Consider the following 26,938-nt stretch of genomic DNA (forward strand, 5'->3'; position numbering starts at 1 on the left):
TTTGGATGGAAAATTTCTTGACACCCTGTACTCACCAAAATGTTTTTAGACAGAAGAGAAAATAATATAACTGAAATATTTAATGGCAGTTATTAATAGATGTGAAAGAAATTAGTATTTATTGAGGTTTATGTGCAATAAATAGAAAAAAATCATATGGGAAAATTGGCATATGAAATATTAAAATAGAAGTATCACGAAAGAATATAATAAAGAAGAATGAGTCAAAAAATTCCAATAACATTATTGTCGATTTGTCATAATAACTTTGGTGATCAAATGTGAATTTTTTTAACAGTTTTTACTTTCTTTTTACACATTAGCATTACATGATATTTAACAAGGCTATAGCAGTGATGGTCGATTGAATAATTATTGGCCCTTCTTAAAAATCTTTGAAGCTTCAGGTTTTTTCTTTATATATTGAGAAGCAATATTTTATAATCGCGTAAATTTTAAGCTAAACTATATGGCAGTGAAATTAAACTAAAAAAATTATATTAATACTGAGATCAAGACATAATTTGGGGGTTAGATAAAAATGTTTTCATTTTTTTAAAATCCATATTCTTATCAATACTTGATGTAATCAGTTATTAATTGAATAGTTCTCTGTTGTATAGATAAAATCCATTGGTTTTTTATTATTTCGATATTTCTATATATATTACAGATTCTTAAATCAGTCGTTTTATCAAAGTGAAATTGAAAAAATGTTATTTATACCTGCTCAATACGCTAAATAACCCATTATTCATCATCATTACAATTTTTAGCAGGTGAAAAGAATACATCACAATTGGTGTGACTTAGAAAATCAGTTCCTGGGTTCCAATCAAAATTTTGGTAGGTATACAACATAGAGATTCATATTACATTTAATTACGAGTTGTAAGATGAGTTAACGAAACATTATCAAAGTTATTTCTTATACATTAGTAATAAGTGAAAAAATTAACTTGAGTTCAAAATATCTATTTTGAATCATGACTTTTCAATAACATAAGGTGTTTCAACTTAAAGCTGCCATCAAATTGATCACCTTTAGGAGTTCGACTGTGTTATAAGTTTGTTTTTTATGGAACCCGGGTATTTAAAAATGCGACGTATCAACACTTTAAATATGGATAATATATATAATCCCAATTGACATTTTCTTACAGATATCAATGACATTGTTATCAGTATTAAATATTTCTACTGAAATTTTTGTACAAGAATTGTTATATATGTTATTGGCCAAACTCTATTTCAGGACAAACTAGTTTAGCCTAGGCTAAACTAGTTCTTTCTATACGCGATGGAATTAACTAATATAGTCTAGTCCAAACTAATTTGTCCTAAGCCCGATAGGATAAACCAGTTTAGCCTAGGTCAAAATAGTTAGTCCTGATATAAATAAGCAAGTCCCCCCAAAGCACACCATGTAAAAATTAATAACAATTTTTAAAATTGAGATACAATTATTGCTTTTATTAAATAACACTTATTATTTGTTATAGTATGATTGTTATTGTTTTAATAGAAATAATTATATTTCTAATTTATATCAGGATCAACTAGTTTGACTTAGGTTAAACTGGTTTATTCTATCGGGCTTAGGATAAATTAGTTTGGACTAAGCTATGCTAGTTAATCCTATTGCATATAGGAAGAACTAGTTCAGCCTAGGCCAAACTAGTTTGTCCTGAAATCAGGTTTGACCATTAACATATATATGCATTCTTCTATTATTTTCAATGTTTTCTAAAGTGTTACCAATTTTAACAAGAATGTTGTTTGAAGAGGCCTGTCTGTTAATAAATTACTCATATTTTCAGAACGAAGAATAGATTTATCATTGGATTGAGTGTCGACAATGGAAGGATTTTGTTATTACAATTCCTAAGATTTAGCCTCACAATGTAGTAAAATCATTTCTTTTTTTATAATAAAATAACATACATAACTATTATTTTGAATTTTACTTTTTATGTTAAAATTTATAAACAAAAAAATTTATATTTTCTACTTTTTTGCTATGGTTTATTGATGAAATACCACTTTATAATTAGGAATAAAGAAATTTTCTGCAAATAAAAGAGAATATCATGGGTAGATATATAATTAGAATACCGAAAAAAAAAAATAATAAACACCACATTAATGTGACTAAACCTAACTATTTTCTCATTTTCACTTACAAATCATATTTAAACAAATCATAGATCCGTCAATAACGACAAATGGAAGTCATATGCTTAAATTCTGGTGGTTTGTATAAAAAATATTTTTGAGAGAGCGCAGACTTCCATGGTGACTTATTTATTTACATATTATACAAAAACCTATAGTAGGGGAACTCCAGTTGAGATTTTGGGATTCTTTCGAGCATTTCAGATAATATATGTCCTTTAGTTCCTGGGTCATTAATGAAGTCGACTTTATGATTATAAAACTTTTAAACCTTATTTAAGGGCCTTTAAGGATCTACCACGAATATTCGTACCGCACATTACGAAAGCGGAGCGTTTGCTTTTGGGAACTACCTGAACATTAATTATGCAGCCTTAAGGTTTTGTGATAATAACACATTAATAACAATGAGAAGATTATGTAGCATAACCACCATACAGACGATATTGTCCGAGAAAAAAGGGACGCGTTCGCCCAGTCCAACACCCGAAACATGTCAATTTTGAACCTTATGGGTTTGTGATTATTACACTTTCCATGTTTTCCACAGTGTTCAAAAATTGTGTGAGAAAAACCGAGGTAAACTTGTCTGACAAAATAAGTGACGCGTTCACCCAGTCCAACGACCGAAACACGTCCATTTGAGCCTTATGGGTTCGTGAATATAAATCGAAATAATTTCATGTAAAATATTGCAGTAATGTTGATCGACAAAAAAAAACTGACGCAAAATTAAAAAAACAATATTTTTTGTAACAATAATTTCTTTCAATTTATTTTTCGTGTAAATTTAAATTTTCGCGATGATGGAAATGTATATATATATATATATATATATATATATATATATATATATATATATATATATATATATATAACATAGATAAAAAAATAAGAAGGAAAAAGACTGTATTGTATACTTTCGATTCAATTTATTTCATGTGGTATTTTATTTCGAATCATATTTGAAAAATATTTTAATTAACTGTTTTTTTTTTAATTTAAAAGTGGATTATAAATAATTATTAAGGAGTTTTTTTGTGCGAAAATAATCATTTTCGTCAGAAAAGAGAGAAAATTAAAGTATTTACACCAGAAATTTTTAAATCATGCAAGACTTATTTAAGAACGAGATAGTAAAATGGTCAAAAATACAGCAACGTAAAATAACCCCATAACCGCCGATAGGTTATCATTCTTCCTGCTAAAAGGAATTTATTGTGAAAAATAAAATTTCCTTTATAAAGAGTAAGTATAAAAATTTTTTATCATTCAATACATTAGAAAGATACTTTAATTGTCAAATATAATATATTGTAGATTCCTCAATTTCTACTTTTTACGTTATTCTGAAGAGTGCTTAAAAAAATTACGTATAAAAATATACTGAAAAAAACACCACTAAAGAGACATACTTTTTATTATTTTTCTTGTCGGAGATATATATAAATGATTTTAAAAAGTAGTAATAAAACATGTGGTACCCTTTTCCAACAAGTTATAATCACAAACCAATAAGGCTCAAAATTGACATGTTCAGGTAGTTCCCAAAAGCAAACGCGCCGCTTTCTTAATGCATAGTATGAATATTCATGGTAAACTGGTTAACAGGAAGGCCCTTAAAGAGGTTTTTAAAGTGTTATAATCATGAAGTCGACTTCATTGATGGCCCAGAAACTACTTTGCATTTTATTGAGCACTTCCACCATGTATATGTTCCGTCATAAAGGATTGTTGGTCTATAAGCAGTCTGTCAGAACCGTGAAAAAATAATCTATCATTAGAAATACTCCTGCTTTTCTTTTTAAAGTATTTTAAGAGATGAGCTGGAACATCAATCTGAGCAGTCTTAGTTCTGAGTCGTCTGCCTAAATTTACTTTGGTTATTAGATATATTGGAGCAACTAAAGTTTGCTGGTTTATACAGTATAGGTTCAATAAACTATTCTTCTTTGTTTAGAATTTCTTAAAAGATAAAGATGATGTTTAATGATCAGATTCAATTCAATCCAAAAGTGACATCACCTACTCGACAAAGTTGTTATGAAAGTAATCTTCAGCTTCAATACAACAGGTTCCCATTTGTGTGAATCCCTATTCAGCTTTTTGAGCTCCCCTACTATTAATGAGACAAATATATTTTTTTCCAATCTATTTACAAATGCAGTAACATATTTAATATGCACACTAACATAGACCAATCTGAGTCATCAGTGGGAATAACTGTTAAACATGACTCTAGCACAAAATAAACTACTAATGGTAATATTAATATGACCAAGTAAGTGACATGTGTATATTTTTCATAACAGACTACTTATAATACATCACCCAGTTTATTGTTTTTAATATAGATTCTAAAAACACTGATGACATGTTAGCAACAAAAGTTACTATTTGGTGGTTAATTACATCAGTGAATTGGTAAACATATAACTTTCTGTATTTTTTCATATTTGCTATAGTATCAAAATTGATTCCGAGCTAAATACACATTTTCAAAAATTGGTTTCCCACAAGAATCTACAGGTTTGTTTCATTTAAAATCCTGTTCTGCTTCCCTCTTTAATGCAGACAAAAATCTTTAGTAGAATTCAATGATTATAAAAAATATTAAAACGTTTTTAGATACACTGAAATACAATATACTAGATGAACGTAAATGTCTTGTACAAATATAACACTCAATAGTATAGCTTACAACAAATAATTAAAAAAAACAAGGTATTTTGTAGCATTGTGCAATAACCATTATTCTTCTCTTCTTTTAATAAAAAGGCTCTATATACCTATATTAGGTAGGTACTTTGATGGAATAAATACCAAATGAAACCCGACATATCTTCAGGTTCCCTATATCCCATATAGTGCGCTGATCAGTACCTTTTTTAGTTTGTCATGTATCGATTCACTGTTCTTAGAGCATATAATAATTCAGCCTGCATTCTTGATTCAAGAACCATTAGATTTACATGAACCTGGAATGAAGACAAAACATTTAATTTGAAATTTAAAAACTTTCACTTTTAATAAAATCTTCAGATAAAACTTCAAATGAAAGTCTCTTTTACTGGGCAAAATAAAAAAAAATTGCTAAAGTAATTTTGTCTAAGTATTCAACTTAGCTCTGTAAATAAATCTTCAAAATTAAGCAGTATATTTGCCAAAATCCATCATTTTCTAACAAATATTGTTTTACGGTTACTGCGTTGATTAGAGAAGGCTTTTCACAAGTAAAAATAGCACAAATATTCAATGTAGCATCGTCAAGTATTAAATAGATTCCAAGAGACATTTGCCACTTCAAGTGCTTAAACTAGAATTTCTTAAACCTAATTAATTCTATACGACAATATAATAGCTGCTTTCCATTTACATCAAAGCTCAGATTATTCTCACTTGAGACACCATAACTCAGTTCAATGCACGTTCCTTTTCAGTATCACAAGTGAGACCTAACTGAGTTTTAACCAACAATTTCTACAAGCTTGAGGCCGTGTACTTTAGTGAGTTTTGTGAACTCAGATTGGGGGCTTGAGGACATCACGTTGTCAGATCTTGTCATCAAAATAAGCAAGTAAGTACAACAAACTAAATGATTCCAAAAAGTCATTGATGTAAATAATCTATAAATAATATTATTTTAGTTATGTAGTTTCTTCCATTGCGAGTAACAGACGGTTGGATCAGCAATGATAATGGTGAATTTTGCGTGGTTATTGAGAATATTAACTCACATTACATGTTCTTTACATTCACTGAAATGACGTCATTATCTGAGTATAAGATACTCACATAATTGAGTGTCTCAGTTCACTTGAATGTAAATGGAAAGCAGCTATTATATGATGCTATCTATAAGAAGTAAGCAATTATATGATGAGAAGACGAATTAGGGAATTCTATTTGAAGCCCAAAGTGCCTACATTGAACTTACCAATAACTTCAGCATATAACAGAGTAAGAATTTAACCTTCTTAAAACCAAGTTTAGAGATTGAATGCGAATTACATATGTCAATAACAGCTTTGATAGGGAGCACAACAAACCTTAATTATACAATTAATTAAATTATCTGTCTATGGTATTTAAACTACATAATTGGTTAACTATGGTACAAAATTATGCCTTAATAAAGGGAAAGTTGGAAAATTATTTTCAATATGGAGCATGGGAATGCTCATCGATGTTCAGGTACTTCAAAGAATGATACATTATTTAGGTTATTACCTGGCATTAGCTACAGTTATAGAATATTCTGTAATATTCTGAATAAGTTATGAGAATATTTTCTCTCAGATGAATTTAGAAAGTAGCACACAAAAAATGAAACGAGAAAGTTAAAAATTTATAAACTATAATTTCTATCTAATTCTTGATTTGTCGTTAAAGAATAGTTGAATCCTCAATGTATTACAATCCTATGTAATTCAGGTTGTTATATATACTGCTATCCAAATGATCTATTGTGTCTACCATTAATTTTTTTTACATAATTGTTACATATTACATCTAATTGGAAAAATTAAAAGAAAAACACGTCAAAATATAATATAATTTTGTTAAGAAACACAATACTTTTACCAACCTTTTCACTGTAGTGAAACTCTCTAAGAACCCTATCATATTCTTTCTTTGTAACTCTGTCTGGATAACAAGTAGCACTTTTTATAAATGCTTTTAAAGCTCTTTCCAATAAAGCATTTATTTCTCCATAATCATAATCATCGTGACGTATTCCAAAAAGGCATTGAATATAATACCAAATAGCCCTACGAAATCTTGTCGTATCTACGTCGGTACGGGTTCCCATAGTGTAATATGTTAGGTTATATGCAGTCCTAAATTTGTCATCTAGAAGATTTCCAACATCGTTGTACAGTCTGAAAAAAAAAATATTTGTTCAATATATATAAATGTTGATCGAAATATATGCAACCTAAAGGCCGCTTGACATGATTTAATATAAGTTGCATTCTTTTTGCTTGAAATCTCAGATAATTTGAGCTCATTCAAGTGTAGCTTCTGTATGGACAGTTTCTATAAGTGGAAGCTGTTCTGACTAAGAAACACAGAATTATAACGGTTTCTCTATCCTCCGAGATTCCACCTCGGTTCTGCGCATTCTCGAGCATGCGCAACCTGTACGAGGTATCTGGAACGAGAGAGAAAAAAGTATATAGTCGGCACCTTAATAGTAGGACATTCCTTCCCGTTTTAATTGTCCATATAGAAATATTACATATATGGTGTAGCTCATTCAATTCTTCGTCCCATTTAATTTTACTCAAATCAGATGAATTGAGATATTTACCTCCCCCTCTTACAGATAAAGCACCTACTTTTGTTGTTCGGAAATAGCTCAGTTTAGTTATTTGACATATGATTGAAAAGTTTAAGGGAATATTTATTTGTTTGCGTGGTTAAGATTTGCGAATTTATTTTTATTTTACTTTTTTATCGACAAGGGCATTTTGCTTTGGAATACAATGAACTGAATGAATGTCTCAGTTTGTCATTCCATTTGACCCACCAAATCAAAGTGAGAACAGGTGTGCTGATATTATCAGCTTAATTTGGAAAAAAACAGATCATTTGCAAAAGGAAAGCATGCGCAGATGAAGTTTAGCTGATTGTTTTATGCAATATCTCGCACTGGCAATTTTATCGATTTGGTGCCATTTTTATTGCCAGCTAACTGCAATTCTAGGGAGAAATCTAGTTACTTTTGGCTTAGCAACCAACCTGCTCCAAAAGCAAGACACTGACACTCACTGTTGTTCACTTTACTTAGCTTTGTTATTTTCGTTTTTAAATATGGAGGGTAAAGGTAAGGAGAACCATCTCGGTGTATCAAAAAGTGTCTGTTGAAAGGAAGCAAATTAAGGTGGCGCTATAGTAGCAAGCGGAAGAATTTTAAAAAGAGCGCCACAAACTATTAGAGTAGGATAGTAAATTAAATTCGTTTTTGAAAGTCATAACTATTAAAAAAAAAACTATTAATATACAAATATTCATTCGAAAATTGTAAATAAAATATATAACTACTAGACACTTTTTCAACTAATCCCCCATAACCCTCCATAGTTTTAAGCCAGTCACAAAATATTGAATGAAATTGGAGGTTATGAATTTGTTAAATTTTATTGATGAAATTCTTGATATTTTAATCTTGCAAGAAATTGCATGCAATTGTTCTTGCACCATGTCAAACTGCCAAATGTATACAATTCGGAAGCCAAATGTATAAATGTATAAAATCTTTTTCAAAAGATTATTTTATATACACATATCCTGGGAAATGTATATAGATTGTCTAAGAACTCTATTGAATTCCGATTTCCGTACTGGAAAATGTATAAAATGAATACATTGTTAAACTCAGAATCAGAAATTTTGTTAAGGGTCTTGTTGAGACAATAATATTGTAAAATAATATCTTCATAGGGCTTCTTACTAGATATTAAGCTTCAAAAATCAATTATTTATTTATAATTAAGGTCCATATAACAAATAATTTCCTCATATTTTCTTATAAAATTTTCTGTAAGTAACCATCATTTAAGTGAAGTAAGCTTCCAATTTTAGTATTAAATTATATGTGAAGAAGATCTTCCATATGGCTATTTATTATTGCTGGGTAAGCTAGAACGGCACTTGGAACTACACATATTTTATAGCTTTGATATCTTTTTGTTTTACTTGCAAAGGCACTTTTCAAATTTTTTGCCGCTTCCAGTATGTTTGCAACTGACCGCATCGCAATACCTGTACTTGGTAATCCTTTATATCTAGAAAAACTCTTAGACAAACAATAATACAGTACAATTATTTTATGATACTGTTATTGGTACCCATTAGATATAGCTCATATTCATTTTTAGATAAGATGTTGTCTTTATATTACAGCATTATAATAAAATAATTTAAGAAGGGGCCTCATAAGAAAAAAAAACGATTAAAACAATAAAAATACAATTGAACTTAATTTCAGTAATAACTTAGCAGTCTATTAAACCAAAACTATTCCTTCTAGGAATTGTTTAAATTGGGTCTTGTTCATTATCCAGCATAGGCCACGACGATGGTAGACCTGATTTACCGAGTTTTCGATCATCTGTGGAATTATACGAGTCACTTTATTCTCTCTCGTTTTCGGTCCATTAAGTTTTCTAAATTGTCTAGACAGTTAACGTAGACTCGTCTTTTTGAATGTCCCCACAGAAAAAAATCAAGGGAGTAAGATTAGATGACCTAGGTAGCCGCTTAATTAATCCACGTCTTCTAATCAATCTTCTGCCAAACTGTTTATTCAGAAACCTTCGAACATCAAGACCGTAATGTGGTAGTGTACCAACTTGTTGGAACCAAATATTGGGATCCAAGTTTTCCCTATTATTCGGATCCGGAAATACCGCAATTAGGTCCAGAAACACTGCCATACGAAGTACAATAAATCTTCTCCTGATGATTCGTACCCAAAAATCCAGGATATTTTCTCGAGCTCAGTAGAGACAATTATTATCTCACTTAAAAACAAAACGTTGCCTCGTCTTAAAATATTACACTATTAAGAAAATATGGACTTTCATCACAAATCTCATTCATTCTCTCTCTCAATTCACAAAATTCCAAATGTCTGTCCGGATAATTTCCTGTCAGTTCGTGAATAAGCTGAATTTTCTATTGGTGCAGTTTTTTTAGAAACTTTATTAGAAACTACACAAATTTTTTTGTGAGGTAATTTCTGTTGTAGTTGCATGAGAGTTGTCTTCTAATAATAACAGCAAAATATATGATATTACATTGTCGCTTATTCCTGGTAAATATTCCAGATTTTTGAGCATTTCCGTTTTATTAGATTTTGCTTATTGTGATTCTAGTAATGGAAGGTCTTTCAAAATGTGTTTTGTAGAATAAAGCACATGCTTTATCATGACTTCGAAGTCTATCCCCATAACCTACCATCATTAGAATTTCTATCCTTTGTCTTTCGGTTGAAAGAGTCATAATAATAAAATTGGGATGTGTTGCTAATTATAAGTCTGACAAATAGTTCTTTCATTAAAGAAATTGATAACATTCATAAAAACTGCTGCTCTTACTAGGTAACTTTAGTTCTAATACGTCTAATTAAATTATATTTTTGTTAAATTCAAAAGTTTATTTTGTTTTCTCTTGCGTGGAATAGTTTTGTATTTTTTTCAACAATGAAATTGGTACGTTTCATTAATTTTGTGCATTACTTTATCATAGCTCTGTATACATACATTATATATTATCATGTAAGGTCCATAATTAATAAAAACGAAAATAATTGTCCTAATCAAACTATTTGATTATACTAAGTTGAATTAGAATAAAGAGTAGAATGTACTCGTAGATCATTAAAAACTAATGAACAAATAATTTTAGATCTTTACCGGTTAACAAGCGAATATCCATGGTCATCCCAAGAGTAATCTTGTACTCTAAAGGTGGTTATATCTTGTGAGTCTAGCCGTTTAGCAAAATCTATGTACATAAAACTGGCATCTTCTACATAACAACTTATATCTGCCGGTGTAGATTGGGGTTGTGACCCAACGGCACCTATTTCTGCTGATTGCGTTTCAATATTCTCAAATCTTTTAGCTAATTCTTCGGGTTTGCACTCTTGTTGTTGTTCAGATAAAGTCTTCATACGTTGCATAAGAGTATTTATTCCAACTTCTGGTTCTGTAGGGGATGGCGGAGTGGTGGATGGTTCTAAACAAATTTAAAGTTTGTCAAATTTAATTACAAATGGAGCAGGAATGGGAATTAAAAAGAATACATTTTTGATATATTTCTTACCTACAGTTTTATCCACAATTGATATATCTTTGGGTTTGGTTTTATTATTCGTTTTAGCTGTAGACGTACTATCACTGTTGTATTGGTAACCCGAGGTTAGTTGATCTATTTCTTGGTTGAGTCCACACGAAAATACGAAGCTCGATAGTGAATGGAAATGGGCCAAAATCACTATTGCATGAACTACTTCGGCTAGTGACCAACTATTTTTACCCTTAGTTAATTTCTGAAACAAAGGCAATAAAATAGTTAAAAGGAGGAGAAAAAAAAAATAGTTGATACGAAAATCACAACTAGAAGTGGGTGACAAACAGAATGCCTGAATACCGATAAAGTAAAATATAATTAGAAGAAGTAAGGAAATAAATAAAGAATTATAGTTTATCCTAAGTGTTTTTTTGTTGAAGACACCGATAAGAGTAAAAAGAAAAATACAGTCAGAAACCAGAAACTTTAGCAATACAGAGAATTAAAGAAAAAAGTTATAAATATGTTCAGAAAATGGAATTATGTCACAAAGACTAGGAGAATGAGATTAGAAATAGATTTACAAATTTTGTGTTGGAAAAAATGACACATGTGACTCTTGATGTTTAGTCTTGAATCAGGAAGAGTTTATATTACCTGTATTTTTAAATCACTTGTAACAGTAACTTTACGATTTATAAAGAAAAAATTGTTTAACCTTGACTAACCTTCGAATTGTTTTTCTGATAAATGTTATTTTTTATGTCATAAAGATAAAAGTTCCATTTCATAACATTAAAAACTCATTTCAACAATTGAAATTCTCTTAATGTAATTTAAAAAATTACCGTTTTAGTAGATTAAGTGGATGTTTTTTTAATATAATTTAATAACGTTTTTGAGGTCATAAACACTGTTACCGCATAAACCGAATTAAAAAAACATAGACACCATAAGCGTAGGTAACTATGAGAAAAATCGAGTGACTCACCTCAATATGAGACTTATTCAATAACCAAGGTCGATGCGCCAAAATTTTATTGATATCATTCAGGTTTCGTAACTTAGCAGGTATGTGAGCAAGTCCTTTCAACCAATTGGGATCTCCTCCCTGAAGAAGAAATTCCTGCTTTTGTAATGATATTAAATAGCTACACTGATGCCTTCCTGCAGCCTGAAACCAAAGAATTTTCTTATTTATGTATTTTACTACTAATCGAAAATATTTATAATTTTGAGCTAAAAACATTCAGATTTAAGATGTTCTATTTCCAAATTCAAAAACTATTGATTTCCAATATTTTAAAACCAATTTTAAATGGGTATTTGCACAAGAGACCATGGCATATAATTTAAAAATAAATCTGGTTGTAATAATTTGTCTATCTAATCACTTACCCTTATCATTTGCCCTTATCATATGTCTCTAGTTGTAACCATAAACGTTTACATTTTCTACCAAACGCAACAAATTTATACGTAATTTAAACGTATTGGACACAAATATTTTTCAAATCTTTAAATAAAACATCCCAAAACTCAATAAGAAACCATATTTCACGTTAAATCTTAATATTTTGAGCTCAATATTCAACAATTAAAATATTTTCAAGTCTTAATATATATTTATTTATAAGATAATACATTTGGCAAACATAGATTATTATGTTTTTTGATTGTTTTTATGGGTAAATATCAAATTACTGAACTTAACTGATGCGGGCTTTATATCATTCGATATGATGTTCAGAGCCAAGATTGACAGTCTAATTGAAAAGATCAAGGCTAATTAACTGATGTATGATTGATTTTTAAATCCGAGCATCACCACGTTAAGTAGAGTGGAAATTGATAGTCTGAGTGTAGTAACTCATTTTTTCTCTAGTCTAATAAAAAAAAATACATTTAAACATAGACGACGGAAATGGGAATTTGCATAATTTATATCCCTAGCTAACAATTTTATTGGATGCACTACCAGCAGTTTTCCCTTACAAGAATATGGAACCAAGTTGATAATAGCGAGCGCACGCGATGCTGGTCTGCGCGGCTGCAATTCTATGGGAATTACCTTATTTAATAGTTTTGTTCCGAATCAGTTTAAGGATCAGTTACGTCAATTATTGACTACTAATCAGTTATAGTAGATTTCTGGTTTTTGTTAGACGTCTAAAAGTTAGGTTCGCGGCAAATTAACATGTTGGATAGGTACGTATTTAAGCATGGGCATCATGATGCGAAACCTAAACAGAAAGAGAGCCAAAAGTATGTATCTTGTGATTGAGACACAAAGGATCTACTGTGCCCCCTTCTCTTGATGTGGTATTGGGGATCCTCCTTTCATAAAGTTCGGTGTAGTATGTGGAATGGCTCCAGCTGCCAAAGATCTTCATCTTATTTTCACACGTTTCCAAGTGTAATTCTCTAAAGTTCTATAGTCTCCTACATTTAAAAAAAATATAGATAAAGGTCTCGTCCTCTTCGCAGCAGAATCTGCACGTTGCACTGTCTGCTAAACCTAGAGTCTTCAGATATCCATTGAGAGAGCAATGCTCCAAAGAATCTTAGATTGTTCTTACTTTGGTTGATAAATTCAACAGATCTTTTTCGGTTATAGTTAATCTTTGCCAAGGTAACATCTGAGCCATCGAGAAGATTGAATCATTACAAATATTGGAATGGAAATAAAATTTTCTTTTTCATATTATTTAGTGTAAAGATGATTATAAGGGTGACAAGTATGTGAGTAAATACTATAATAAAACAAGTTATATTATCATTAGTAATGTAATAACTAAACTATTTTGCGAAGCAGCCACGTGGGTGTTGAGCGATATAGTGGATTTCGTAATTTTATTATTCATTTTAATAACAAATATATTATAATTTAAACAGTATATATCATGTAAACTGATCAGCAGATTTAATTTCTATAAACAACAATATCATGAGAAGTGAAGTGAAGTTGAACTAATATTTAAAATGCCATTTTTGCAAATTCATGTGTTAAATTAGACTTACTACTGATACAATAATAATGCCGTGTACTGATTAGATAATAAGAATGAGAAGTCTTGATAACATAAAAAAATTAATTAAATTGACTGTACGATGGTCAAAGGAGTAAGCAGGGGTACTAGTGCTCTACCTCCCCCGACATTTTCATCCAATGACGTTTTAAACAATGACTAAGAGAGGATTCTTTAACTTTAACCTAAAACACCTCAGTGTAGCTGTTAAGTTTTTCGAACGAGTAAAAGAGTTTAGTTTGTGTGGACTGTAATCATAGCGACATTTTACTTTCTGATGGTGGCGCTGCCGGTAGTAAACAGGCATGGATGAAGTGAGTAGTTTTCTCCATTTTTAATTGGTTTCAAAGAATGTTCGTTCTATTTTACCTTAGTACATGAAAACAGTGAGAAGTAATTTATGTTTTTCAAAGTTACAGTACGTGCGGTAATAATTCATAACCTCGCAAATTATGACGATTCTTTCTTAACCAGTTCTAACCACTTTATATTTCAAAAGCTTAGAATTGGACTATTCTCAGTATATTTATAAACAGGGTGTTACAAAAAGGTGATCCCCTCTCTAGTATCGATAGAAAACTGAAAAATATTTGAGGTTTGCTCAGTAAAAAATTTTCGAAGCACGCAAAATCACAAGATGAAAATTTAAAAAAAGGCTTATAGCAAAAAATAGAATTCAATTAAAGTAAGTGTTCAAAATGTCCTTTTTTCAAAAGAATCCATTAAACTTCTAAACGGTTGGATGTCAGCAATGAGTTCATTAAAGTTCTTGAGGTGAATTTACCTCTGTAGCATAAACTTTTTCTTTAAGATACGACCAAACTTTTAAACTTTCATCTTGTGATTTTTTGTTTAATTAATACATTTATCATTACTTCATACCAGCATCGGTTATTACTTCATAATTTTCAAACCAAAATATTCCTAAAACAGTACACAGTATATTAAAAAATTGTATAATTTTTTTACTGAGCAAACCCAAAATATCTATCCTAGAGATGGGAACACCTTTTTTGAAACACCCTGTATAATTATAAAGATAATGAATTTATATTAGTTGAAATTAATAAAGCTTAATAAGCAATATAACCAATTATCGGGATTTGCTATCATTTACCTAGTTAGGAGGAGCAGTTAAAAAGTTTCATGTATTATATCAAGTCAAAAGTCAAGAGCCAGCACACGCTTAAGAGAAAAGTGATTTCCGTTTATTTGGTAGCTTTAGAGATATTTTACTCGTTTTGACGTTCTGAACAAATATCTTACTGGGTCTCAAGATTGGGTCTGCCGAAGTCAGTCTAATAGGGTACAATACTCTTTTTACTTTATTTAGTAAAGTGGTTTTCGTTAATATGACCATATTTTGGAAATGTCCGTTGGTACCTCAGATAAATATTTTAATGGGCTTGAGCCCCGAAATTCATCGGGTCTTAAAATAAGTCAGCATAACAAGATCCATGGTAATGAACACTTTGTTTTACTTGACAGTGTGATTTATGTTAATAATACCCAATTTTTCGTTGAAATCTTATAACTTTGAAAATAGTTCGCACGTATAATAGTCCGGGAGCCAGGTGAAAATTTGGATAATTATTTCCGTTCGAGAGATAATTGGTGATATGCATCAGAGAATTATGTAATAAAGCCTAGTGGACGGCAACTGCGGCTCGGTGGGTGGGATAAGCGGCATCACCTCCCTGCTGAAAATTTGTAAGTTGATTGTTAATATACTGTTGTGATATATAAAAAAATCGGTTAGCAGTTAGTCCTGGTACACCTGGTCAGCTGATGAAATAGATGCTTCCTCTTAACTCCTACAAAATAACTTCCAAAGTATCAGCTGACGGTTTTTCCACCGATATATAGTCAGCTGACTTATATGTTTATTCACATCTACATATAAGCTATCATCAATAAAATTTTTATTTGAAAGGAATTCACTGAAAATAAAAAGTGTTTAATTTTTCATGTTCACTAGGCTTTATTATACAACTTTTTATGCATTCTACTCTCTTAAAAGGAACTTAATCGTGTATTTCTGTTGCTGGCTCCCGGACTATAACATTTTTAGTCTGTTCTATCTACATCTACATGTATGAACCTCTTCCTAGTTGACAAAATCAAAACGTTTAAATGGATAAAAGAATATTTGTGAAGCTGAGTTGCTATATATTGATTCAAATTATCCACGGATTACTTACCATAATTGCAATATAATGTCTGTAGTCGAAGGGTAGTGGTCCATCACCTTTTAAGATGAAATTTTGAGTCTTTAGAAAATGGTCCAAATATGTTTTGTGGTATCCCATGACTTGACTAACGTGGTCCAAACGGTTGTTTTGTAGAAAGGCATCCACGAATATCGCATGTGTCTGTAACAAATAAAAAATCATGTTAAAATTACACTCGTAAAAAAGATATTCCTTACAATTCAAAGATAAAGTAGGAATTAGTAAGGATCGTAATTTTATTGAAAATAAATAGCAATTTATTTTTTATGAAATAATTAGTAAACAAATAACATGTTAGGTAGAGTAGAGAGGAAATAAAATCCATTTAGTGGTAAATAAAACAAAATAAACACAAACACCATAGTTGATTACGAAGATTTGTGCTAAAAATTAAAGTATCGGGTGGCAAAGGAAATGAAGTTCTAATAGATTGCTTGTAGAATACACTTGAATGAACTTATATAGATTAACATTTCCAACACGAATCGATCAATTATTCGAACAATATTGTCAACTGACAATGATTAAGTTACCAGAAAACGAATATTTTTGGTAATGGCGAAATCTATGTCCGTTTTATGTATATATACATCAAAATATTAAAATACCGATAATACGAACTACCGAAAATCTAGATTTTACTACTTAGTTTGCAGTCTGTCAGGTAGTTTATAAGTTTTTTTGGGTCTTCTTGAAGTAGCACTTAGTTTCCAGGATAATTTTATAAATAGAAGATTACAATGTGATGAGATGATAAACGATTTTTTTAATTGGTCGTATCATATACTCTACAAAACGAAATTTTTGTAATGAAAGCTCCTAAATCATTGAAACATAATATACAGTAGTTGGTATACTTTCATATTAATAAATTTCTTCAAGATAACGGTAAAATCGGCTCCGGCTAATATATCAGTTAATTTATGATATTTTTTAGATTTATATTCCATTCTTCATTATGGTTAACTACAAAGATTTATTGAATGGAGGATGTTTTCATTTTTTACTTTAGGCCGCTGTATTTTTTTGTTTCTGTTGGTTTTAATCTGATTTTTTTTCACATTTATAACGAACGATATGAATCAAATTTCAAAAATGATGATTAAGTGTGACAATTCAAACAACTGTTACAATAAATTCTAATTAGGTATGCGGGTATTCAAATTATAGACTGGATTGCTAAAAACATGTTACAAATTATTACAAACATTCACATGAATTATGGTTTTCTATTCTATGCAACCATTCGAATAATATTTAACATATTATCAAGAAATCTGTATTTCAGAATTGTATGCGTTATTTTAGAATTGTATGCGTATAATTCCCATGGGCAACATTCGTTCCGCCTGATAAACTATGTAATAATGGTATATAAATTTATTCCAAAATAGGTATTGTTCATTATTAAGTTTTAATTAAGTAACAGGTCATAATCAGGTTATACGTTTACGCTAAATTGTTTAGTAATAATTTTTCTTTAAGTAGATCAATGACCTGATGAGAACGATTTCGAATTAATCGTATACGCAATTCTCATTAAATGAGGTATCTTGAATACATGTTGATTTATAGTAAACTTTATATATTGAAAACATTCGAGGGCACATATCACTTTTTATGGGATCAATTCATCTTCATTTCAGTATTTTCTCGCCTATTTTTCTCTATCGTAAATCCTCCTCTACTTTTTTCAGTCATTTAGTTCTCTTTCACCTTCTTGTGTGTCCTGTTTCCTCTTCAGCACATGGTCCCGAGTCACTCGAATCTTCGTTACTCTACTATTTTCAATATATCATCACTCTTTCTTTAATAATGAGACTACGTTTATACGTTGTCTCATTATTTTCAGTTCTCTGTTCTATATATCATCACAGTTCTTATCATTGTATTGCAGTTATTACATTTACTCACAGCAACTTACAGTAAACTCTGGGAACAGCAGACTGACTCATATTTAGCGCACTGGCTACTTTTCGTTGATTCGGGCCTTATCGCAATAGGGTGAACGTTTTAGCCGCTTTATCACTTGTATCCATTTTCAGGTAGAAATCTTGTTTGTTGGCTAACTGGTAGTGGTTACCTGATAACCTTTCAGTTACCCCTAGAAAACACTATCGTAAACAAACAAAAAAGGTGGTTACCGATCATAACATATGGTTGAACTATGAGGGCGAGAAAAATTATTAGGTTTTGAAAAATTTTTAAGCTATTAGCTTTAAGATTTTACTACGAAAAATAGAATTTTTTGTTCAGTTTTTTTTGTCGGTATCTTGAGATTCCAGTGGTGTCACCCGAGTCGATTTTTTTGCTCGCGGATGTATTAATAACAATGTTAAAAAAATAGAAATAGCCACTTATCTACATTAATCGTTTTCTCATATTATCCGTTATATCAACAAGTTAATATTGATTGTGTCAATGTTTTCGAAGCATTAATTTATTTTCTAACGTAACTTAAACATACACGGTAGTGATGTTTGTATTGAATATGGATTCTACACTTACATTGTATACAAATATAATTTTCTCAAGGAACCTTGAACTAGCCTGAAAATGAAAATCGAATAACCGCTTATATAAATTAAACAAAAACTCTTTATCTTTGACGGAAAATCTGAAAGAAACAAGTGGCAACATACAATACTAGGAAATTTTTTGTTCACCTCGGCCAGGAGACATCGGTCCAAGTCTCAGGTATTTGTCGTTACAAAAGAAGGAACTTTAAATTGTTATTACTGAAAAGCGGATTCTACGCTAAATGCATATGAAATGCATATTTTGGTATTTTTTTGCATACTTCTAAAAAACGTGCAGATATGTGCATAATTGAAGGGGTTTGTGTTGAATTGTATCTACATTTCTTAATTCTTCAGAAAATGTGAATGTCCTCATGAGGCAACTCATTGTTGTTTACTCCGGATTAACCAAGTAGAATTCCTAGGTGGTAAATTAGGGATTTCCAACGATTTTCTCAATACGTGTGGCGGGGGTTGATGTTTGTAATTTTGTTTTATCATTAATTCATTACTTCACCACATCAGCAGTGATCATAAGTCGATCAATGTGAACGTTTAGTTTTTCGATCAGTAGTTTTGCTTCTCAAAAATAGAAAAGGTGGAAGAACAATTCCAGTCTGGTTTTAGTAAATATTTTGTTGGTTCTCCAATTTTCTTCTTCTTCTTCTTATTTTAAGACTGTGTCTTGTGTTTTCAAAGAGGCAGCCTAAGTTGTGACTGCGAGGACCAGCTCTCATACTAGCGCTTTGGTGGTCTTCCAGGCGGTCTACTTGTATTGGGTCTCTCTTCCTTTGCGATTTTCGCCAGTCGATCGTTGTTCATTCTATTGACATGATCTCTCCATGCTCTTCTTCTAGTTCTGGCCCATCTCACTATATCCGGAACGTCACACATTCTTCTGATTTCATTGCTCCTTATTCTGTCTCTTAGTGTTTTCCCTGTGATTGAGCGTAATGTCTTCATCTCGGTTGTTCTAAGAATCCGTTTAATAGTTGCAGTCTCCGCCCTCGTTTCTATGGCGTATGTCATTACTGGTCTGACACAAGTTTTATATATCCCATTCTGTATCCCCTGCCTGCCGTTTTGACTTCTTTTATGATTTCGTCCATTATAATGTTGAAGAGTATTGGGCTGAGACTATCTCCTTGTCTGATCCCTGTTGATACTGGCATTTTACTGGAGAGTTTGTTGTTTACTCTTACATATGTGCTATTTCCGTTGTTCATGTCCCGAATGATGTCTATTGTCCTTTGGTTTACGCCTCGTTTTTTTAGTAGCTCAATGACGTCATGTAATCTCACTCTGTCAAATGCTTTTGTTAAATCTATGAAGCACATAAACGCGGTTTTATTGTACTCTATGGCCTTTTCGGCAATCTGTCTTAAGATGAATATGGCGTCTATGGTTGATCTATTTTTTCTAAATCCCTGTTGTTCTTCGCTCATGCCGCTACTTGAGATTTCTTCTGCAATAATTTTTGTTAGTAATTTTGAAGTCGTGCTTAGGAGGCTGATCCCTCTATAATTATTTGGATCTTTCTTTTCCCCTTTTTTAAAGACGGGGATCGTTATGCTTACTTTCCATTCCTCTGGTACTTTTCTCTGGTCGTATATCTTGTTGAACATGACATGCATTTGGACTATTAATTCATTGCCACCATATTTAAGAAGCTCGTTATTAATGTTATCCAGCCCTGGTGATTTCCTATTTTTCATCTTGCGCATTGTTGCTTCAATTTTGTCTTTTGATATTAATTGTTGTTGGATGTCTTCTCCTTCCTCAGATATATTTTCTTGTTTCTGTTCTGTGGATTGGCTTGTTATTATGTCACCGTAGAGTTTATGGAAATATCTTTCCCATTCTTTTAACGTTATTGTTTTCGTGTGGATGTATTCATTGATTGGTCTTTTGATGTTCCTTATCATATTCCAGATCTTTTTTTGTCCCCCATATAAGTCATTTTCCATGTCTGATGAGTATTTCTCCCAGAATTGTCTCTTAATCGTTTGTATTTCCATATTTGTCCTATTCCTCACGACTTTGTAATCAGCATATGTAATTGTTTGACTTCTATATTGAAGATATGCTTTCCTTTTTTCTTTCGCAAGTGATTTGATTTCGTGTGTGAACCATGGTTTCGTGTTGGGCTTTCCGTTTAGGTTCACCTTTCGTTTGCCTAATGCCTCTTCTGCAGCTGTCTTTATATTAGTACTTTTCCATGCTAGTTCTACGGTATCATCTTTCAAGATCTTGTTTTCATTTATTGCCTTCCTTAGTCTTTGCTGGTAGAGGTATTTTGTGGTATCATCGCTAAGGCTTTCTATGTTCAGTTTATCTGTCACTTTCGGTTTGTTCTGGGTTTTCCTTTGTACGCAGTTCTCCAATTTTCGATGACACAAAACTACAAAAGGTAAAAAAAGAGCTGAATTCAATTAATTTCTCTTAGATGATAGACTACCTTCGTTCACGAATTCTTTTAATGAACATTACTATTAAGAAGAAAAAGTATTTTTCAAATTTTATGTTTTTATTGCCTTAAAAACGCATTTTTTAGCACATGTTAACAATCTTCTGATATCTACTTATTACGAAACACGATTTATATCTATTTTTCATATTCATCAAAGTTTAATAATATTTTAGATTAATGGAGAGAATAATTGTAGTATTTACTTTTTTTATATTTTTTATATTATTTTATACCTATGTCGTCACGCAATACGGCTTTACTGAAAGGTTTAAACTACCTATAAAATGTTTGAATTTAAAAAAAAAATTTTTCTATAAATATTGATCAGATTAATAGAAAGAAGAAATAAAATAATATAATAAAAAGAATAATAAAAGTACGGTAATTCTTCAATGAAAAATTATTCTCGATAAAAGTACATTTACACATTTACAATGATATATTAAAGAAGATCGTAGAAAATGAATACATTTATTTTACTGGTGAGGAAACTATTCTGATTCTTGTGGGCGATATATAGTAAACTTATTAGTAGAATCTATGCAGGAAGACAAACTTAGTGAATCTTATTTAATAGCATCAGGGGAAACTCACCATTCAATTATTTTAAGATCTGTTAATGAATAATTTTGTTATTTCTTGTTACTTATCGTATCATGCCGCTCTTTACATGGTTAAAGTTGGGTAACAGAATAACCGAACTTATTAGATTTGAATTTTTTTATCTGAATTAAAAAGTATTTGTTCTTCATGGATTCATTTCTACAGTAACAGATTGCCGAATGTACCTTTATCTCCCGATTACGTAGTGTAGTGTAGACTAGGTGGGGGATTTCTTATACTCAACATTTCATAGCAATTACGGAATTGTTTTTTGAGTTTGATACTGAGACTGTGATGCTATTGCAAAGACACTAAATATTGTAAAAAAAGCTTTATTGGCAAATCAACTTACCTTTATCCAAATGCATTTCAGTTTTATAGTAAAAACTATAAACAATTTAAAATAAAAAAATAGAATCCGTTAAAATTGTTAAAGAATGTAAATGAAATGTATGTTTCGGGTAAAATTGGTATTTCAGAAGATAAAAATGTTTCACCGTTTTAAAAAATAACAGCGCTTTCAAGACCCTCGAAAAATACGAAATTTTAAATGGAAACGTCAGATTAAATATTCTGAAATTACCTCGTAGGACTTGAGATGAAGTTTTCTAATAATATATTATCAAATAAAAGACAAAATTTTCAGATAAATAAGTTTTAATAGAATAATATACAAATTCCATATTTGTAGATATTTGAAGCTTTTTAAATAAATGTTTTTTATATTATTTTAAATAAAAAATATATACAATATAAATTTTTTAAATGGTTGTTCTTTTTATGATCATATTTCATCATTTTATGTGCATATATATGTGAATATTTTGTCACGAATTATTTGAATACATTTCTGTCCACTTTTTGACATTAATTACTTGTTAAAATTGGTTTGAGGTTTACCCCATTTTTAATTAATATTTATTTTTAGTCAATTTAATTTATATCAACAAATTTCAAGAATCATGTTTAGCATGGCAATAAATAAATACGTAAATTCAGTCTACGTGAGAGGCTATAATTACTTAACAGTTTTAACACTTAATGGACTATAAACTTCAAGCTTGAAATTAAAAATAATTGTTGGATTGTTATCATTATCATTATTATGTGACCAGTTCGAATATCATTCTCCAACATTTTAATAAATAAATATGCAGTCACTGCGAAATCTTCATCAAGCTAATTTTTCAATGGAAACTATACTCATTAAAATCATTCGTAACAAACATCAGCCTCATCAAGGCAGTGGAAGTTTTAAGATTAATTAGTAGTAGTGTTTTCAGAATATCTGTAATGATTAGATCTGCAAAGCAGCTTCTGGGGCGGAGGTACTAATCACAGTGGTGATACTGCGTGCGCAGATGAAAGTGACATCACTATCTGTCATAAGCTTTGTCATCCATAATTTTTTCTATTTTACTATCTTCCACATATTCTATGTGATATTGTTTTAAATGTAATCTGTGTTCTGAGTCATCTGTCATTCATTATGTATATTATATGTTACAGTAAAAATGATAAATCGGTGATTATATAAAATTACCGTTAATTATACATAATCATAATCACCACTGAATTTGGTAAATATGATAAATTATTTCATATTGATCAAATTTACCGGTTAATTTATCAAATCTCCAACTCGTAATGGGAAATGTGAGAAATATCATGACTTCGTGATTTTTTTTTATTTGAATCAGATTTTTTTTATTTTTTCAACAAGTCTCCAAACTTATAGTAATTCATTACTTTATATCTGTAAAAGTAATACAAAACTTAAATATAATTGAAGTGAATTTAATGTCTGAACCTACAGCTTTTATAAGTCTAAAACTGATGAATGATCAGATTTAAATCGACGAACCCTATCTATATGTGAAAAGTCATTATGATTGACGCATGCGCAGAAGAGTTTCTGTGAAAAAATCTGCATAAGTCAATTCAACTAGAACTGCTACATTATCATTATATCATACCCTTTGTCTATACCAGCGCCCTTATGGGTGATTTTTGAACTGTTTTTTATCATATGAGATACTCCTCTTTAACTCTACGCTAACTACCTTTGAGTAACCATCCAGATATGATGTAAGTGTAAGGCTTGAAATCAATGAATCGAACCTGGGAACTAGCTGTCAATATACTGGTATATTATACCATGAATCATAATAATAATAATAATAATGATGAAGAACAACAACCACCACCCGAAATCATCCATTATTACCCCACTTACAACATTACCCCGAAAAGAGGGTGGAAGAGGCTTGATTGACCTTCTTAACCTGCACTCTCGAAGGTAAACTACGTTAATTATTTCATATTAAATCGGAAATCTTAACTCTACACCGGATTATATCCAAGGCGGATAAGGATTATTCACCCCTCAACCTCGCATCGCTAGAATCTGACTTAAATATAATATTGGACACCGAGAAGCTGGAACAGTGGTCATGAAAGGCACTACACGGTAGACTTCATCACGACCTCAACCAACCGCATGTTAATAAAGAAGTTTTAAACAGATGGCTTACTAGCGGCAATCTCTTTCCAGAGACTGAAGGCTTCATGAATGCTGTCCAGGAATAACTAGAAGAAAAATATTATTAAGGATCCGACCTCTCAACCTGACAAATGCAGAAAGTGCCAACATACATCAGAGACCATCCAATATGTGTTAGCGAATATCTACACAAGCATAACCAAGTGTGCAATATCATCCACCAGAAACTGGCCAACAAGTTCGGTCTTCTCACTACGTATACACCGTATTACAAGTACCGCCCGCAGAAGGTCCTCGAAAATGACAATTTTAGACTCTACCACGATAGTTCCATTATAACCGACAGACAAGTTGCGAATAACAGACCAGACATCGTGGCGGTTGATAGAAAAGTCAATTCAGTCCTTATTGTCGATGTAGCTGTAAGATGTAGAACACTCATAACATTCCCAACAAACACCAGGAGAAGCTGGCCAAATATGCGGATCTCGCAATTGAGATTAAACAGATGTGACACAGCGAATATGTGGAAATAGTTCCAGTTATTATGTCAGCAACCGGCATCGTTCCTAAGACTCTGCACGATAGCATACTGGGATTACCATAAAACACCTTCGCCGACATCCATAAGGCTGTAATATTGAATACTTGCCACAATAGAGTGCACAAGTTCATTATGTGAGCCGAGCCTAATCCTTTTGATACTTTCTATCGGGATAGGTAAATAATACCGGGTCTAAGCTGAGTAGCACATAAGTCTTTCGCATAATAATATTCATAATATTAGAGTGGAATAAACAAGAAAACTTATTACACAAGTTATTATCCAGGTTATAGTCATTGGGTAAAACTTTGGATACCAAAAATGTAAGCAGAATTATGACATTCACCTTAATTGTATGTTGTAGACCTTATGTCAAGAATGCATCAGTATGTTGCATTGTTGTGAGGAACAATTGACACTTCACTACTTCTTCAGGGAGATGGTGCATTAATAAAGATACGATTAGTGCAGTTAGTGAAGCTTTTCACCTCTGAATTTTTTGAAACAGAACCGATTTACTTGAAATTTGGCACATAGCTAGAGAAAAGGTCAATAATCATTCAATCATTAATCTAGTTAGTTATTATATGGTCGAACCATTTATTTGAGAAAATTTTTTTAATAATGTATTTTAACTGAAAAAGATTACATATTTAGTTGTCGAGTACGTGAGTACATAAATTACCTTTTACTATACCTACAATGTTGTTGACCATAGAGTAAACAAAATTTACATACATGCGCTAGTTGATCTAATTTAGAGTATTTTTAATAAGCGCAATAAAATGTTTGGCATTGAAAGAGGCATACTAATCTTCGCCGCTCCGTTCAGTTACACGTGTACGACTGTCATATTATAAATTATTCTGAAACGTAATATCTGCAACCGTGTTGCCATTGTTTTTAAAAGTAGAAAATAGACATACCGGTGTTTATGTAACATGATTCTGAGGAGAGGTTATATGTTACCAAGACATGCAAATTATACTGCCAACGTTGTGGGTATCGCGGGGGATGCCTCCTGAATCTGTTCAATAAACAGATGCAGGTGACGCCGCCAGCCGCCCGCTGCCTATCGCCTGCCGCTTGGAAATATAACGTCGGCCTAAGTGTTTGCTGAATGTTTTGTTGATTGTTTCTAGCCAAACTACCATTTTGAATTATTATTGGAGGATTTTGCGTGATTTATCTCTCTAATCTTTTGGTAGCCTTCGACATTGAGTTTTTACCCAATTCGTTCAAGTCCTCACATGTATTATTCGTTCAAGTACTCATTTGTATTAATGCAGTATATTTCCGAATAATGATTCATTGGCAGCTGTTATGTATGAAAATTAATTCGAATTGACCAAAAATCTCTCATTTTAAATTTGAAGATGATGAAGTAGAAATTAAATTTTTGTTTAATAACACGTTTTACCAATATATTCAGGACTACTACGAACATTTCCTTGTTTTGCCGAATAAACATTGTTACAATGTAACCATACATTGTTATAATATTTTTTAACATCTGGCAACGACGTTCTGCAGTAATACAGATAGTGAATAACAATAAATTAATGTGCTTGTTTTTCTTGTTGTCGTGTTCATGATCGTAGATAATTTCAGGACTAGAGGAGTCCCATGATTTGATATATTATATACACATACAACTACAAAATTAAAGAGTTTACTATGACTATGTTTCTGGCATTGATTGTGATTTATTTTTGCCTTATAATTCACTAATTAATTTTAAGCTTAATAAAGTTATATAAAACTGAGTTATTTAAACATTGTTTTCCTCAAATACGTCAATTAAATGAATTAAATTTGCATTTTTTGTCAGTAAATTCATTGATGATTTTGTATTATTCCACTAAATAAGGATCCTAGTGCAAACAGAATTAATATCCTATCAAACTGAAACATCAAGTAATAAGTATGCAATAATAAATTAATACATATCATATATGTGAAATGTGGAATATAAAAGACTCAATATCAAGTTAAAAAAATATGTATTTGTACAAAAATATTCATTTTCATGTGGAAATTATTGCGTTTATTTATATGACTT

General features: G+C 31.0%; 1 protein-coding gene across 3 annotated transcripts in view; it reads right to left on the reverse strand.

The window, feature by feature from the left end:
* Positions 1-3,058: 3,058 nt before the first annotated feature.
* LOC130443263 (sestrin homolog) overlaps positions 3,059-26,938 on the reverse strand; it is a 147,353-nt gene continuing 123,473 nt past the window's right edge. For all 3 annotated transcript variants that reach the window (XM_056777806.1, XM_056777805.1, XM_056777807.1), the window contains 6 exons: positions 16,208-16,378; positions 11,969-12,151; positions 11,011-11,236; positions 10,599-10,923; positions 6,764-7,058; positions 3,059-5,153 (listed from right to left, as the gene is read on the reverse strand). In XM_056777806.1, coding sequence (XP_056633784.1) covers positions 5,064-5,153; positions 6,764-7,058; positions 10,599-10,923; positions 11,011-11,236; positions 11,969-12,151; positions 16,208-16,315 — 1,227 coding nt within the window. In that variant the 5' untranslated portion in view covers positions 16,316-16,378 and the 3' untranslated portion in view covers positions 3,059-5,063. The remainder of the gene's footprint in view (positions 5,154-6,763; positions 7,059-10,598; positions 10,924-11,010; positions 11,237-11,968; positions 12,152-16,207; positions 16,379-26,938) is intronic.

Source organism: Diorhabda sublineata, chromosome 4 (assembly GCF_026230105.1).
Source record: "Diorhabda sublineata isolate icDioSubl1.1 chromosome 4, icDioSubl1.1, whole genome shotgun sequence".
In the NCBI taxonomy this organism is placed as follows: domain Eukaryota; kingdom Metazoa; phylum Arthropoda; class Insecta; order Coleoptera; family Chrysomelidae; genus Diorhabda; species Diorhabda sublineata.